The 18,794-nt window shown below is 41.1% G+C and overlaps 1 protein-coding gene across 16 annotated transcripts in view; it reads right to left on the bottom strand.

Annotated features, from left to right (window-relative positions):
* The window catches only part of ANKRD26 (ankyrin repeat domain 26), a 96,399-nt gene that overhangs the window by 66,942 nt on the left and 10,663 nt on the right, over positions 1–18,794 (bottom strand). For 15 of the 16 annotated variants that reach the window (XM_031652440.1, XM_031652444.1, XM_031652437.1 and 12 more), the window contains 4 exons: positions 12,986–13,016; positions 8,966–9,038; positions 7,513–7,573; positions 7,218–7,420 (listed from right to left, as the gene is read on the bottom strand). In XM_031652440.1, the coding sequence (XP_031508300.1) occupies positions 7,218–7,420; positions 7,513–7,573; positions 8,966–9,038; positions 12,986–13,016 (368 nt within the window). The remainder of the gene's footprint in view (positions 1–7,217; positions 7,421–7,512; positions 7,574–8,965; positions 9,039–12,985; positions 13,017–18,794) is intronic. The other variant, XM_031652433.1, reaches the window with a different exon arrangement.

The following is an 18,794-nucleotide window of genomic DNA, read 5'->3' as shown; positions in this document are numbered from 1 at the left end:
TCAATTACATATTTCAACATTTGAGAATAGGTGCGGTGGGCCCCACCTGCAATCTTAGCACTTTGGGAGGCCAAGGTGGGAGGATCACTTGAGCCCAGGAGTTCAAAATCGGCCTAGATAATATAGCCAGACCCCATCTCTACAAAAAAATAAATAGCTGGGCATGGTGGTGCATGCCCATGGTCCCAGCTGCTTGGGAGGCTGAAGCCAGATCCAGAAGATTTAAGCTTCAGTGAGCCTTGATCATGCCACTGCACTCCAGCCTGGGTAACAGAGACTCTGTATTTAAAAACAAAACAAAACAAAACAAAACAAAAAAGGTCAGGCGTGGTGGTTCACACCTGTAATCCCAGCACTTTGGGAGGCTGAGGTGGGTGGATCACTTGAGGCCAGGTGTTCAAGACCAGTCAACATAGCAAAACCCCATCTCTACTAAAAATATAAAAATTATCCACGTGTGGTGGTGCACACTTGTAGTCCCAGCTACTCAGAAGGCTGAGGCACAAGAACTGCTTGAACCCAGGAAGCAGAGGTTGCAGTGAGCTGAGATCCTGCCACTGTACTCCAGCCTGGGTAACAGAGCAAGACTCCGTCTCAAAAAAAAAAAAAAAAAAAAAGAAGAAAAGAAAAGAAAGCTATGACTATCCAAGTTGAAGATTTCAAATAGTCTTCAAATATATCTATGATTATCAAGCAAGACCAGTATTCACATAGAGAAAAGGACTAAAAAATCAAGTCAACAGGATTCTGAGTTTTAGAGATGAATGAATTTATGAGCAAGGTTTAACAACTATGAATAATAAAGTTAACAAAGCTTCCTGATGAGAATATAAAATATCCTCATTGCTGTAGATACTTTTAAAAGTGAAAAATCATCTTTCAGATTTTTTTTTTTTTGAGACAGAGTCTCGCCCTGTTGCCCAGAATGGAGTGCAATGGCGTGATCTAGGCTCACTGCAACCTCCACCTCCCGGCTTCAAGCAATTCTCCTGGCTCAGCTCCCAGTAGCTGGGATTATAGGCATGCGCCACCACACCCAGCTAATTTTTTGTATCTTCAGAAGAGACAGGGTTTCACCATGTTGGCCAGGCTGGTCTCCAACTCCTAACCTCGTGATCTGCCCGTCTTGGCCTCCCAAAGTGCTGGGATTACAGGTGTGAGCCACCACGCCCAGCCCAGAGATAATTTTGTAAACCCCCTTGACAATCTTTCCTTCCTTATGATTCTATAACACGCAGTTTATTTTAGAAAGCAATAACAAATTTTGATCGCTTTCATTTGGTGTGTGCATACATGTCCGTTACACACAGATATTAATTATTAGCACAAGATAAATCAGAGTATCTGCAGAAATAAATAATTGCTACATTCATTTCTCTAAGAATGCTTATACTAAAATTAATTTTCTCTAATTTTTTTCCCAAGATGACAGATGGGAGGCACTGTGACCAAGCCTCTCCCATCTGGAAAGACAAAATAGTGTGGAGGGATTTGCGCTTCAAACTTTTTTCCAAGAAGCAACACAGGACCTTAACAGAAAAATTTAAAGAAACCAGAGACCCTGTGAAAGAACAGGCGGGCAGCAGTGTACACAATGAACCAGGTAGAAAATCGTGAGTCTCCAGAGTGTGAACGGGAGAGACAGTCTCTGGGACACACACTTCCACTGGGAAGCCTGGCAATCCAGGTCACAGGGAAGCCCTAACTCCCCACGCGCTGGAGCTGAGTGAGCAGTGGGGAGCCCAGAGAAGGAGTGGCATCCCCACACACTTTGCATGCATTCCCTGACTCTAGCAAGGACAGAGGGAAACCATTCCTGATCCTACCTCACAGGCATCTTCCCAGAAGTCAGTCAGCTAACTCAGGCTGCCGTCACAGGTGGAGAGAAGCTCCCAAATGAGAGCTGCCGTATTATCTTGAGTGGGGATGACGCCGTTGGCCAGAACCACGGGGTGAACAAGCAGTGTGCTATAGTCCAGGCTGCAGGAGCTGGATGCCCCTTGTCCCACAGGCGGATCAGGAGGGGCGTGGCTTGAAAGTAAGGTTCCTGTACCTCAGGGAGGCTTATGGCCTGGGGCAATTTTGAGTTCCAAGCACAGGCAGACTGGAACCCAACTAGCTGCTGCTAGCAGAACCCTGTAGGTATGAGACCTGCCTTGCCAAGCCCGTGAGAGCTGAGTGAGACTTACTGCTGCCTGACACCCCCGGATCCTTCTGTGGGTTCTTTTGTGCAGCAGCGGCAGCTGAGCTCCTCCCTGGAACATTACTCTAGCAACCAGGGAATTGCCCTCTGATCCCCAGTGGGGCCGCTGCTTGCGCCCACATGTGGGGAGCCAGAGTGTGGACTGGCCTCACCCAGCCCCGACCGGGCTTTGCCCCTCCACCTGCCATGCTAACATAACACAACGGACAGGGACTTCTGGGAGCTCGATGGCCCCAACCATCGTCTGAGACTCCAGAGTATTTCCCTTGAGTAACCTAAGGCAAACAAATCCCACCACTACCTCCGCAATTGGCGCTCTTTTGCAAGCGCCACCTTCTGGCTAAAAGTCAACCAGCACAGCATCTGCAAGCACAATGTCACAGTACCAAGGAAGTAGGAAACGACTGTGCATCCTCAGTTATCACCACGGCCTGCACCATTCTGGCTAACCAGGAGGTCCTGCGTCTGTCTATGAGCCCAGCACATTAATACTACAGCTGGCATTTGAGAAAACACACGAAGGCTATTTGTAATGAAGGAAATCTCACAGGGTCTACGTCATTCCCCTTCCCACCCTATCGGAGCAGGTGCTGGTACCCACTGCTGGGAGACTCGAGGACAGGTCATCTCACTGGATCCCTTGCAGACATTCCCCAGCACCACCCTGGAGTATGGCAGCCCACTGGGTGGCTAGACCCAGAGGAGCAGCAGGAGCCACAGCAGCCAGGTCCTCAAGGGCTGCTACTCCCAGGGGAAGGAATGCACCACATTGAGAGGGCACCCTGAGGGAAAAAAAGAAACCAGACTGCAGGCCTTCTGCTTGGGGGAAGTTTTTTTCAGCAGAGCGACAGGTGCAGTACTGGCCTCAGTGGAGAAAATCTAGGGCTTTCCCTTAACAGGTAGCCCTGGGGCATGGGAAGAGTCTTGGAGAAGAGAACTTCTCCCTCTCGCCCACCACTGCAGACACAGCTGGGGCTTTTCCTACGAGAGCATGACGTGGGTGCATCTGTAGACAGCCTTCCTGAAGCACTTCAGGGTGACTGCATCCCACAGGAGTGCCCTCCACGTTCAGGCTTGCATGAGGATCACAATCCCTCTCTACATGGAACACCAGTATTCCTGCAGATTAAAAAAAGGTCCTGTCTGATCTGACTAGCTGGAACACCAGGTCAGGAGTGTGACTGGGAGGCAGACTGCTTTCCTGCTGGCCTGGAAGGGGAGCTGTGGTGGCTCCCTCCCTTCCCCCTGAAAACACCTTAGTGCATATCACTGAGAGCTCCCCCAGCCACCTCTGCCAAGGTCACCCTTGGGGTACTGCATTTATCCACCTGCTTTAGCTACAACCAGTTTTTACCCATGAGTACCTTCAGTCTGAGGCCTGAAATGTTCGATCCAGTAAATAAAATACTGGGGAAAAAAATGTTTTAGGAAACAGAGTAGGCAGCTGAATTTTTAAGTGCACAACACTGGAGAATGATATAAGATTCGTGAGACTTCTGCCACTCCAGTCCCACAGGAAACAGTGAACCTGCTCACACACCCAGTACATCGCTATTACTACCAACATCTGAGAAAATCATCACACAAAGATTCTCTGTAACCAAGGAACTCACTACTACAAGGTCTTCACTACTGAAAGCACCCAGAGCTGAAACTAGGTGACAACAAATTATAGACATTAAAGTCACATCCTCAAGGGGGGAAAAGTAAATTTAAAAAAACCCAGTCAAATCAAAAGTAAATTCAAAAATAATTAGAAGAAATATTCCACCCAAATTAGAAGGAACCAGAAAAATAATTCTGGCAATATGAAAAAACAGCATTCTATAATCCCCCTAAAAGATCACACTAACTCTCCAGCAATTGATCCAAAACAAGATGAAATCTTTGAAATACCAGATAAAGAATTCAAAAGATTGACTATTACTCAAGAATATATAAGGGAAAGGTAAAAACCAACATAAAGAAATTTTTAAAAACAATTCAGGATCTTAATGAAAAATTTTCCAAAGAGAAAGATATTTTAAAGAAAAAACAATCAGAACTTCCGGAAATGAAAGACACATTTAAGAAACTACAAAATGTAGTGGGGGGCCGGGTGTGGTGACTCACGCCTGTAATCCCAGCATTTGGGAGACCAAGGTGGGTGGATCGCTTGAGGTCAGGAGTTTGAGATCACCCTGGCCAACATGGCAAAACCCTGCCTCTACTAAAAACACAAAAATTAGCCGGGCGTGGTAATGTATACCTATAATCCCAGCTACTAGGGAAGCTGAAGCAGGAGAAGTGTTTGAATCCAGTGGGTGGAGGTTGCAGTGAGCTGAGATCATGCTACTCCAGCCTGGGTGACAGAGAGAGACTCTGTCTCAAGGGCGGAAAAAAAAGTAGTGGGAAGTTTTAACAGTAGGCTATGCCAAATAGAAGTAAGAACTTTAAAGTTTGAAGACAAGGCTTTCAAATTAATCCAATCAGACAAAAATAAAAAGAATAAAATAAAATTAAATTTTAAAAAAATAATTTTTAAAAATAACCTGTAAAGGAAAACCTATCAGACTGACAGCAGACTTCTCAGCAGAAACCTTCACAAGCCAGGAGGGACTGCAGTCCTATCTACAGCCTCCTTAAATAGGAAAAAAATTGTCAGCCAAGAATTGTGTATCAAACAAAACTAAGTTTCATAAATGAAGGAAAAATAAAGTCTTTCTTGAAGAAGCAAATGCTGAAGGAATCTGTCAATACTAGACAAGCCCTACAAGAAATATATATAAAAGTTCTCAATATTGAAATAAAAGGTTGATACAAAACAGATTAGAAATTTCTGAAAGCATACAATTTACAAGGTTTATAAAACAAAACATAATAGAGGAAACAAAGTCACTAAATAACAATCAACACAATGACTGGAATAGCACCTCACATCTCAAATTACCTTTGAATGTAAATGGTCTAAATGCTCCACTTAAAAGATGCAGGTTGGCAGAATGGATTTTTAAAAATCACAAACCAAATTTCTCTACTGTTTTCAGGAGACACACCTATCATGTAAGGATTCCTGTACTCTCAAGATAAAGGGGTGGAAACAGATATTTCACACAAAGAGAAACCAAAAGTGAGCAGGAGAAACTATTCCTATATCAGATAAAACAGAGTTTAAAGCAACGACAGTAAAAATAAATAAAAATAGTCACATATATAACGATGAAAGGATCGATTCAATAAGATCTAAAAATTCTAAATATATACGCACCTATCTTCAGAGCTCCCAGATTCATAAAACTATTACTACTAGACCTAAGAAAACCTAAGAAAAGATATAGCAACACAATAACAGTACAGGACTTCAACACTCCACTGACAGCACTAGACAGGTCATCAAGGCAGAAAGCCAACAAAAAAATACTGGACTTAAACTGCACTCAAGAACAAATGAATCTAACAGATATTTACCAAATATTCTACCTGAGAACTGCAGAATATACATTCTTTTAATAAGCACATGGAACGTTCTCCAAGACAGACCATATGACAGGCCATACAATAAGTCTTAATAAATTTTAAAAAACTGAAATCATATAAAGTATCTTCTCAGACCACAGCAGAATACATAGAAATCAATTCCAAAAGGAACTCTCAAAATTATACAAACATATGGTAATTTCCATTTAATTTAATGATCTGCTCCTGATTTCGGAGTTAGTAATAAAATCAAGAAGGAAATTTTAAAATGTTTTGAAATAAGTAACAGTGCTACAAATTATCAAAACCTGTTATAGCAAATCAGTACTAACATCACACCTTAGGAAATTAGAGAAACAAGGACAAACCAAACCCAAAGCTAGCAGAAGAAATGAAATAACAAAGATCAGAGCAGAGCTAAATGTATTTATAACCAAAAACACAATACAAAAGATCAATGAAACAAAAAGTTTGTTTTTCGTTTGTTTGGTTTTTTTTTTAGACAGAGTTTCACTCTTGTCACCCAGGCTGGAGTGCAATGGCACGATCTTGGCTCACTACAACCGCCACCTCCTGGGTTCAAGTGATTCTCCTGCCTCAGCCTCCCAAGAAGCTGGGATTACAGGCACCCAAGACCACGCTCGGCTAATTCTTTTTGTATTTTTAGTAAAGACAGAGTTTTACCATGTGGGCCAGGCTGGTCTCGAACTCCTGACCTCAGGTGATCTGCCCGCCTAGGCCTCCCAAAGTGCTGGGATTACAGGAGTGAGCCACCGTGCAAGACGATTTTTTTAAAAAGGTAACACAGTTGATAGATCACTAGCTACATTAACTAAGAAAAGAGAGATGATACAAATAAGCTCAAGTAGGAATGAATGTGGAGACATTACAACTGATACCACAGAAATACAAAAGATCATTCAAGACTACTATAAACACCTCTATGCACACAAACTAGAAAATCTAGAGGAAACAGCTAAATTCCTGGAAACATATAACTCCTCTAGCTTGAATCAGAAAGAAACAGAAATCCTGAACAGACCAGTAATAAGCGTGAGACTGAATCAGTAATTTTAAAACTGCCAACAAGAAAAAAGCTCAGGGCCACACGGATTCATAGCTAAATTCTACCAGACATTCAAAAGAGAACTGGTAACAATTCTACTGAAACTATTCCAAAAGATTGAGAAGGGGGGAATCCTCCCTAACTCATTCTATGAGGCCAGTATCACACTATACCAAAGCCAGAAAAGGACACAACAAAAAAAAAGAACACTGCAGACCAATATCTCTGATGAATATAGATACAAAAATCCTCAAGAAAATACTAGCAAACCGAATCCAACAGCACATCACAAAGTAATAATTCACCATGATTAAGTGGGTTTCATTTCAAGGATGCAGGGATGGTTCAACATATGCAAGTCAATAAATGTGATTCATCATATACACAGAATTAGAAACAAAAACCGTATGATCATCTCAATAGACACATCATTATGAAGATTGTGGGGGCAGGGGAAGGGTACGCGAAAAAAGTTGTTTAAAAAAAACTTACCTTTATAAGACCAGGGTTTGCTAACGACTTGTGGGAAGGTTTTGGAAGGGGGTCAGGTGATTGACAGGTAGGATGAGAAAAGCCCTGGGCTTTGACTGATGTTGTAGGAAGGCTTTCAACCACAACTTCATCTTGACTATCAGAATCTCTATCCTCAAACAAAGTTCTGCTTCCTGTTCTCACAATGCCATATGTTGCTTCTACTACAGTAAAAACAAAATAAAGAGTAAATGAAAATATTTGTAATTAAGAATCAGTGAATAACACAAAAATGATCAGTTTTCAAACAGCTTACAATTTTTCCTGGATTGCTGAGAAGCAGTCATTAGCTTTGCTAAGCTTGGTTTTGGGACATTCTAGAAAACAAAAATAAGAATAACAAGCTTTAAAAATAACAAGTATCAAATTTGATCAAATAACTGTAATAGACAGTGACAAATTACTACATGATCTAACACAAAGAACACAGATTTTGGAGTCACTCAGATGTAGATTTAAACCTCAGTTCTGCCATTTACTACATCTTCTCATGGGGTAAGGATTATGAGAGATGATACAGATATCCTGCAAAGGTTACTCCCCTTACCCCTAGTTGATTATTTTATAAATACTATGATATCTATTCGATTATTTTCTTAACCACAGTAGCCTAGAATGAAAATGTATTCCTAGGTAGAGTATTATAAAAGTCAAACATTAAGACATTTAAATTAATTACATATTATTTTCTGAAATGTGTATGCATGATTTATATTTGCATGAATTACCTCTTGTGATAAAAACTGTGAGCATTTTATTCTTAGTGTATCTTATTTAAGTGGGTTGGCATTGCAAATAGTATAGGCTGCTTCTATTCTGTCAAAAAGCTAAAAATAAATGATTGCATAAATTCAGCTCCTTACAAGAAAGAAAAAAACAAAAATAATCCTTGTGGGGTGATGATTGCTGAACAAAAGCCACACATAACTACTAAATAGAAAGCTGCACCTAAATATGTTGCAAATGGAGACAGACATGTACTGAAAAAACAGACACTGAAGACATGTATTCTGTAAGGAAACATTTAGGCTGAGATAAATCATTTTTAAAAGATGAAAGTGTAGGGAGAAAAAAAATAGAGGCATGACTATCAATCAAGTGTGAGCTTAAGTCAAGGAAGAAAGGGAAAAGCTTTAAGTATAATAAGGCACATGGAGAAACACACACCTGTAACACAGGCTTTTGTTCATAGAATACCCCTGATAATACTGATTATTATTTACAACCAGTTTTTAAAAAAATACTTCTGTAGTAAAGAGTTTAATTTTAAGTCATCCAATTAGTTAAAAATGATTATCTAATACTTCCTGAAAGCTGTAACATTCTTACTACAGAGACAGAAAAATGGAAAAAGATTTTAAAATCATAGTAGGAATGCTTATCCATATAAACTTTGACCAAATTTCATATTTCCTCTATTATAGGAAAACTTTTCCCAATATAATTTTCCTGTCACTATGTATTTTCCAGAATATTCTTTTTTTGCAATCCCCACTCCCTCAAATTATTTATCAATCCTTTGTTATTTACCAAAGTAAAAAAAAAAAAAAAAATTCAACTGGCCATATTTCTACAAAATGGCTTCCTCTGACCACCTTTCCATTACAAACAGAAAACAGTAATAAGTAGACCGCTGCTAAATTTTAAGAGAATACTATACGAAACTAGATTCAGCGTAAGAAAATTAAGTTCATGAGAGAGCACTTTACCTTGGTATGAAAATTGAGGTCATCATCATCTGAGGTAGGCCATGAATCATCAACACCTGGTTTGCCAGAAAGCCTTTAGAACAAAAATATATAAAAATGAGTGAATTCATTTCTTTAAAAACAAAACAAAACAAAAACCAGCTTACAATTTTCGATCTGGATGCCCCCTCCAAAAAAACAAAACCCTGGTGAAAGGTCAACTATCTGTATATTAAATGATGCTTCTTGATCTAATTAAAATTTGACCTTGTTTTTGAAAACTATTTTAGTTACCTATTGCTACCTCTACCTCTCTGAAACTATAAAACATTCAGTAAAGACTCAACCTTAGTTCTATAGTGACAGCCAAGACATTGGCAGAGCCTGGGAATACTTTGTCTTCACAAATTGTCCTGAAGGCTGAACTGAAAATCCAATTAATAGCTGATTTAACTTTGGTTACCTGAACCAGCACAAATCTGATAAATCTAAAACAGATGCGGTGGCTCGTGCCTGTAATCCCAGAACTTTGGGAGGTGGAGGCAGGCAGATAACTTGAGCCCAGGAGTTCGAGACCAGCCTGGCCAACATGGCGAAACCCTGTCTCTACTAAAATACAAAAATTAACCAGGCCTGGTGGCACATGTCTGTAATCCCAGCTACTAAGGAGGCTGGGAGAAGAGAATCGCTTGAAACTGGGAGGCAGAGATTGCAGTGAGCCAAGATCATGCCACTGCACTCCAGCCTGGGTGACACACTGTCTCAAAAAATAAAAATAAATAAATAGGCTGGGCGCAGTGGCTCATCCCTATAATCCCAGCACTTTGGGAGGCCAAGGCGGGCAGATCATGAGGTCAGGAGTTCAAGGCCAGTCTGGCCAAGATAGTGAAACCCCATCTCTACTAAAAATACAAAGAATTAGCCAGGTTTGGTGGTGTGCACCTGTGGTCGCAGCTACTTGGGAGGCAGAGGCAGGAGAATTGTGTGAACCCGGGAAGTGGAGGTTGCAGTGAGCTGAGATCGTGCCGTTGCACTCCAGCCTGGGCAACAGTGCAAGACTTTGTCTCAAAAAAAAACAACAACAACAATAATAATAATAATAATAAAATAAATAAATAAATAAAACAAGGTAGAAAGATACACTGTCCCTTCTCCACATATCTATCTCCAGTTCAAAGACTAATCTGTGTCACTCAAAAATGGCAGTCTTGGTTCTTCAACATGAAAACCACTTAAGGCCTCACTGTTTTCCTTCACCCTAAAACAGTATAGGGAGTCTCCTGCAATGTCTGAAATGTTTGAAAGCTAGACGGGCAAAAGTCAAAGCACAAATGTATATGCTGTTGTTGGGACCACTCACACCAGAAATACTAAAACATTAAAGGTTATAAAATCCAATTATTTTCCCTATAGAGGTCCTGCCTTAAACTAGCAAGCCCTTAAAAATATTTATAGGCACTCAGATACCCAAAGAGAAAGACTGCTGGAGAAAGAGTCCTGGTAGTTGTATAGTTGTACCTGTATTTCCCTAAGTACTATCTAAACACCTTCCTTCCTATGAGCTCCCACTTACAGATCCCTCTTTTGCAGGGCTCCATAGCATCTCCAACCTTTAAGTCTTCAGCCTATGAAAGCACAAATTTCTGAAAGGATGGTCTCAAATGCCCAAGAGTAGGAACTCTCTATTTCTCTGCTCCTGGAAAACAAGCTAAATGGAGTCTCCGTCATCTGCCACCAGCACAGGCATGTTACCAACTACCCAACTCAGTGAGTTGGGTAACTCTGTGACTGACTTGCCAGCCAATCTTACTCCTGCCCTACCCTACATGTCCATGAGAAGGACATCAGAGAACTGGGAAAAGAGGCAGAGGTGAGGGGACACCTGCCCTGGGCCACAGATCTATGTAGTTCAGCAGCCTCCAGCTCCAAAGTACTTGAGGGGCTCAAAGCCATCGCTCTATAAGTTGAGGCAGAAGTAGTCACAGCACATTCCTATTGGCTGTAGACTCTTCCCAGTGGCTCACATTATTTTAACATTTTTCAGTAGAAACTCTGAGAGTTTGTCAGTTCTTCCAATTATACAAGAAAAGCAACAACCTGTTCAGGACTCCCCTGAACCCCCTATTTTAATATGCCTTTCTAGATAATTCCCAACATCCTGTATCCTTCATTCCTATAATTTATCATTATCGAACTTGTCAGAAACCCCAATACTCTGATCTCTTTTCCAAAAGCCCTGTTCCTATCCAACCCAGTATTGTTTCTCTTCAAACTTGGCCTCCCTCTGCTAATTTCATTCTTTCCTCTTGCACTGTGTTCACTAGATCCACTCACCCTTTCTATTATTAAAATATTAACCTGTAGGATGATAAAGGAAGAGTACTAGGCTCTGAAATGAGTTCGAATATCATATCCAAATAAATCCCCTTAATCTGAGTTTCAGGTTCTCCATCGGAACCATTTGACCAAAATGTTAAACACAGACTGAATAGCATTCTGATTAGTCTGATTCCTTAAAATCTTGAAATTCTAGGTGCTTTGATTCTGTTGATAGGAAAATGGGGAATACAGTTGGCAGAAATGGAAAAAAATAATAGAACCCAGTTGGCTGGATAAAGAATATGTGGTATAAATATACCATAGAATACTATACAGTTTTTTGTTTTGTTTTGTTTTGTTTGAATTTTTTTTTTGTTTTTTTTGAGATGCAGTCCCGCGCGGTCACCAAGGCTGGAGTGCAGTGGTACAATCTTGGCTCACTGTAACCTCTGCCTCCCAGGTTCAAGCAGTTCTCCTGTCTCAGCCTCCTGAGTAGCTGGGACAACAGGCACGTGCCACCACGCCCGGCTAATTTTTTTGTATTTTTAGTAGAGACAGGGTTTTACCATGTTAGCCAGGCTGGTCTCAAACTTCTGACCTCGTGATCTGCCTGCCTCAGCCTCCCAAAGTGCTGGGATTATAGGCGTGAGCCACCGCGCCTGGCCCTATGCAGTTATTTAAAAAAAAAAGAGGCCGGGCGCGGTGGCTCAAGCCTGTAATCCCAGCACTTTGGGAGGTCGGTGACGCCGGCGGATCACGCAGGTCAGGAGATCGAGACCATCCTGGCTAACACGGTGAAACCCCGCCTCTACTAAAATACAAAAATTAGCCGGGCGTGTGGCGGGCCTGTGTAGTCCAGCTACTCGGAGGCTGGGAGGGCGGGAGAATGGCATGAACCCAGAGGCGGAGCGCCTGGGCAGCTCAGATTGCCACCGCGACTCCAGCCTGAGACAAGAAAGCGAGACCTCGCCTCAAAAAAAAAAAAAAAAAAAAAAAAAAAGAGAGAGAGAGAAACAAAATCATATCCTTTCTAGCAACTCTGATGGAGCTGGAATACTAGCCTAAAGGGAGAACCAAACTGGGAAGTCAGTAGGTAGAGAAATAAAACTGAAATATTGTCCAACTACATGCTAAATACAATTAACACAATATGGTCTACAGGTAGATAGCCCTCACTTACAGTAAAATAATTCCTTCCTAGGACTCGCGTGGTCTGCTTATGTAAAATGTATGGCCCTGTGGCCACAGCTAAGTGAGATATGGCCTAAAACATTTGATGATAAAATCAAAGTAGTTACCACTGCAATTATCAAACATATTAGGACAAATTGTTGGATTAACCAGGCTCCTAATAAAAACTCTGAGAGTTAACACATAACTAAATGAAGGTCTCTGAATTGATCTGATTTGGACCTGTACCTTGATCCGGTGCTGCACAGGTCTCTATCAATCTATGTTGAGGGGCAAGAGAAAGGATTTGGGAGCCAAGCAGGCTGAGTCAAATCATGGGTCGGTTGCTTGCTAACTGTGATGTCATGGGCCAATTAATCAACCTCTCTGAACCACACAGTTGGGTTATAATAGCACAGATACTTTGCAAAGCTGTTGGGATGACTATATGGAGAAGCACATAATATGGTATCTAGTCCAGAGTAGAGCACTCAACAGTTTCTTTTCTCTGTATTCCTTTAAATGTATTTTTAAAAATCTGTAAAATACTACCTGCTTAAGGAGTCTTCAGAGCTCTCATCCACTATTAAAGAGAAAAGTAAAACACATTTTAAATCAACAATAGAAAAAGATATATAATTTAAAGCATAAGAGTGATGCTTTGTTACAAAGTATCCCTCTGGGACCATATCTGGAGACTATAATAGAATTAATATCCTACATAAATATTCCATTAAACTCACATTATAGAAAAAAGTTAATCTTCCCTGAAGACCTGCCAGTCTTCTCTACTCACCTGACAATTTCCTACTCCTGGTGTCCAGTTTAAATGCTTATGCACAACCTGGAAACCTACGAATCATCTGAGATTCCTCTCTGCCCCCAACTTTTTACACTCAATAATCACTAAATCCTTTTAACTGTACCGCTTTTCTGCCTCTGCCTTACATTTCCACTACCCCTGGAAATATAAACACATTTACTTAATGTGTTATTTACTTAATATGTTTATATTTCCTAGTTAAACATGGACTCCGAACTGATGGCTTTCACAAAGAAAAAAAAAAAAAAAACCCATGCACTTTAAATGTTATTTCTTAAATGAAAAAAAAAAAATCTAAGCAAAACTAATTAAAAAGTCATAACATGAAGAAAAAGACCAACATTTTAAAATGAATAAACTGGCCAGGTATGGTGCCTCATGCATATAATCCCAGCACTTTGGGAGGCCAAGGCAGGAGGATCACTTGAGGCCAGGAGTTTGAGACCAGCCTGGCCTAACATAGTGAGACCTCATCTCTAAAAGAATAAACAAAATAAAATAAATAAACTGAGCTTCCTAACTGTATGTATTTCATCACGGATGGTGAAAACCTCATAATGGATGAATACCAGTCCAAGGATTAGTGACAAGGAAACTATGACTGACTGCTGCAAAAGCTTCCTTTGTTTCCCAATCTCTTTACGTGCTTACCTTCCATCTGTCCTGTATATATGAGGGACCAGCAAACTAGAGGCCACAAGCCAATTCCAGCCAGCCATATGGTTTTGTAAATAAAAGGTTTACTAAAGCACAGTCATGTTATTAACTTACATATAATCTATGACTGCTTTCACCAGGGGCAGGGTTGCATAGCTATGACAAAGACTACATGGCCTAGGCCGGGCGCAGTGGCTCACACCTGTAATCCCAGCACTTTGGGAGGCCGAGGCAGGAAGATCACGAGGCCAGGAGTTCAAGACCAGCCTGACCAACAGGGAGAAAACCCACCTCTACTAAAAATACAAAAATTAGCTAGGCATGGTGGCATGCACCTGTAATCCCAGCTACTCAGGAGGCTGAGGCAGGAGAATCACTTGAACCCAGAAAGCGGAGGTTGCAGCGAGCCAAGATCACGCCATTGCACTCCAGCCTGGGCAACAAGAGTGAAACTCCAACTTTAAAAAAAAAAAAAAAAAAAAAAAAAGGCCGGGCACGGTGGCTGAAGCCTGTAATCCCAGCACTTTGGGAGGCCGAGGCGGGCAGATCACGAGGTCAGGAGATCGAGACCATTCTGGCTAACACAGTGAAACCCCGTCTCTACTAAAAAATACAAAAAAAACCTAGCCAGGCGAGGTGGCGGGCGCCTGTAGTCCCAGCTACTCGGGAGGCTGAGGCAGGAGAATGGCGTAAACCCGGGAGGCAGAGCTTGCAGTGAGCCAAGATCCGGCCACTGCACTCCAGCCTGGGCGACAGAGCAAGACTCTGTCCCAAAAAAAAAAAAAAAAAAAGACTACATGGCCTAAAATATTTTTCAACTGGCCCTTTACAGAAAAGCTGCCAATCCCTGCTTTACACCATAGCCAGAATGCCCTCATACTCAGATCTAATCTTGTGACTCCCATGCTTAAAATTCTCCAATGAATCCCCGCAGCGAACATTGCTGACTCCCTATCCAATTCTTTAGTCTTTTGTGCTGGAAAAACACAAGTCTACTTGGATATTTAGCATCCCAATACCCTCCCCAGCTCCAAAAGAGAAATGATTATTTTAAGCTAATCACAGTAATTACATTTGCTTTCCCAGTGACTGGTTTAAAAATGAGCATGTGATGTAACCAGCTAATAAAATGTGATGAGGCCGGGAATGGTGGCTGGTGCCTATAATCCCAGCACTTGGGGAGACTAAAGCAGACAGATGGCTTGAGCTCAGGAGTTTGACACAAGTCTGGGCAATGTGATGAAACGTCTCTATAAAAAATCAGCCAGGTGTGATGGTGCGCACCCACAGTTCCAGGTATCCAGGAGGCTGAGGTGGGAGGATCACCTGAGCCCGGTAGTCAAGGCTGCAGTGAGCTGTGATTGCACCACTGTACTCCAGCCTGGGAGACAGAGTGAGACCCTGTCTTGAAAAAAAAAATAATAAAATAGGAAGTCCACTGCAAGCTTCTAAGTTTTCTTCCTATTTAAAAGAAACGTGGGCTGGGCGCGGTGGCTCAAGCCTGTAATCCCAGCACTTTGGGAGGCCGAGACGGGCGGATCACGAGGTCAGGAGATCGAGACCATCCTAGCTAACACGGTGAAACCCCATCTCTACTAAAAAGTACAAAAAACTAGCCGGGCGAGGTGGTGGGCGCCTGTGGTCCCAGTTGCTCGGGAAGCTGAAGCAGGAGAATGACGTGAACCCGGGAGGTGGAGCTTTCAGTGAGCTGAGATCGTACCACTGCACTCCAGCCTGGGTGACAGAGCAAGACTTCGTCTTAAAAAAAAAAAAAAAAAAAAAAAGAAACATAAAGAAAAGCAGTCCTTCTAGCTGTTAGATCTATACTTTTGTGAGAACATGATGTTTGGAGCTGCTGCTACTTAGCCAACCATGAAGGGAGATATGAACAAAAACACTGCCAAGGGCATAGCTAAAAGAGGGACAACAAGTGGGATCCAATGACATCATTGAACCACCAAAACAACTATGGTTCTTATTATTTTAGCACTTCTAGTTAGGTCACCCATTATTTGCAGCCAAAAGCATTTTAACTGATAAATTTCCCATGGCCTACAGGCTAAGATCTACGCTGAACTATTAAAAAAGTCTTTCATCAGTTTGCCTTAGCTAGGTATTCACCACATTCCCAACCACTTCCATATTACACTTTTTGCACTAGCAAAACTGAACACCCATAAACCCTTGTGAAGTTCACTCAAGTGTCTTAGCTTTAGATTTGCTGTTCCTTCTGCCAAGCATGGAATCTTGTCAGTTGTTCCTTCTGTTAAGGATCATTCTTCTGACTTTGTACCTGGCAAACTTCCACTCACTCTGCATGCTTACCTTATATCCCACCCACTGTTTTAAAACTTTAATTCTTTACCATAAAGTGTCTGGCACATAAAAATACATAATAAATACAGAACAAATGATAATTAGAAGCTCCCAGAGGGCATCTGGCACACAAAAAGCACTGAATAAAGTAGTAAACAATAAAAATTACAATGATCATAATAAGCACCTGACTCTATTTTTTAAATGTTTGTATTTTGTGGTTAGCAGATGTGGATTTGAAAAAAAAAAAAAAAGGAAGCTGGGCATGGTGGCTTACACCTGTAATCCCAGCATTTTGGGAGGCCAAGACGGGTGGATCACCTGAGATCAGGAGTTCGAGACCAGCCTAACCAACTTGGTGAAACCCCATCTCTACTAAAAATACAAAATTAGCCGGGTGTGGAGGTACATGCCTGTAATCCCAGCTACCTGAGAGGCTGAGGGAGGAGAATCGCTTGAATCTGGGAGGCGGAGGTTGCAGTGAGCCAAGCCAAGATCACACCACTGCACTCCAGCCTGGGCAACAAGAGCAAAGAAAAGAAATAAAATGTTTGCATTCGGTAACACTAGAAAAATGCTTAGTACCTAAAAGATACTTGACAGTTATTTGCTAAGTAAACAATTATAGAAATCAGTTATGTTTTCATTGAAAAACCACAAATGAAATAGAACAGCTCTATTCTATTATGAAAACTTTAAAGACCAAAACTATATCTGTTCCATAGTCATGTTTCTTGCAACTTGCAAAACCTAACCTATAAAAGTTCTTTGATAAATATGTACTAAATTAAATGTGTCTTCATGCAGTTCAGATTATACAGTGCATTCAATGTCACATCCAGGTAGCACAGTAACATTTTTGTCATGGTGAAACATTTCTGACCGGGCACAGTGTCTCAAGCCTGTAATCTCAACACTTTGGGAGGCCAAGGTGGGCAGATCACCTAAGGTCAGGAGTTTGAGACCAGCCTGGCCAACATGGTGAATCTGCGTCTCTACTAAAAATACAAAAATTGGCCGGGCGTGGTGGCAGGTGCCTGTAATCTCGGCTACTCGGGAGGCTGAGGCTGAGGCAGGAGAACCGCTTGAACCTGGGAGGCGGAGGCTGCAGTGAGCCGAGATCGCACCATTGCACTCCAGCCTGGGCAACAAGAGTGAAACTCCATCTTGAAAAAAAAAAACCCAAAAAACCATTTCTGTCCTTTTTTTTTTTTAGAGTCTCCCATTGGATATTTTTGTACTTTCATTATAATTCATTGAGCCCAGAGTTGAGATATTTGAATATTCATCATGATAATCTTTTAGCTAATGATAACGGAGTGTTTTATTCTAATAAAATTACTGTTATCACATTTATCCAGCAGACAGAAGAACACATCTTTTTTTTTTTTTTTTTTTTTTTAGATGGCGTCTCATTCTGTCACCCAGGCTGGAGTGCAGTGATGCAATCTTGGCTCACTGCAACATCCGCCTCCTGGTTCAAGCCATTCTCCTGCCTCTGCCTCCTGAGTAGCTGGGATTACAGGTGCGTGTCACCACACCCAGCTAAGTTTTGTATTTTTAGTAGAGACAAGGTTTCACCATATTGGCCAGGCTGGTCTTGAACTCCTGACCTCATAATCCGCCTGCCTAGGACTCTGAAAGTGCTGGGATTATAGGTGTGAGCCACCGCACCTGGCCAGAAGCATCCTATTTCAACTTAGGTTGAATAAAATCAGTAATAATGAGATTTTGTTGGTTTAAGAATAAGTAATATGACTTGTGCTTCTCAACAAGGAATTGCTTTTCTGACTTCTGTATTCAGTATCTTTAAAAAATAATTTCCTATTGGTATTGGTGCACACTGGCTAAGTTCTGCAGTTCTTACTGCCATTTGTTTATGGTACCAGAAAGATACTGTTGAGTTCCCACTTTTAAAGATAGTTAATTTTTAGTGACACAAATCACTATGTAATGACACTTGAACAATACAGGTTTGAACTGCACAAGTCCACCTATATGTGGACTTCTTCACCTCTGCCAGCCCAAGACAGCAGGACCAACCTCTCCTCTTCCTCCTACTTCTCAGTCTACTCAACATGTTGACAAGCAGGATGAAGACCTCTATGATAATCAACTTCCACTCAATGAGTAGTAAATACATTATTTCTTCTTTAATGATTTTCTTAATCATAATTTCTTTCTTGTAGCTTACTTTACTATAATACATTATATAATACGTATATGTAATACATGTTAATTGACTATATTATCATAAGGCTTGCAGTCAACAGTAGGCAATTAGTAGTTAAGTTTTGGGGGGAGTTGAAAGTTAATGCAGATTTTCAGCTGCACAGGGATCACCAGTCCTAACATGCACATTGCTCAAGGGTCAACTGTAATTAATATTCATTTAATAAACACAAACCATTTATTATAAAAATTAAATAGAATATCCATTTTTTTATAACAAGTCTAGTTCATTACAATGTGATTATAAAGGAAATACACAACATACTAACTTAAAAACCTTTTTTCCTATTTATACAAAAATTTCATATAGGAATTTAGAAATGATAACTAAGT

This window comes from Papio anubis, chromosome 11, assembly GCF_008728515.1.
Source record: "Papio anubis isolate 15944 chromosome 11, Panubis1.0, whole genome shotgun sequence".
NCBI classification, from domain to species: Eukaryota; Metazoa; Chordata; class Mammalia; order Primates; family Cercopithecidae; genus Papio; species Papio anubis.
The sequence above is the reverse complement of the archived record's forward strand: the minus strand, read 5'-3'. Positions and strand labels throughout refer to the sequence as shown.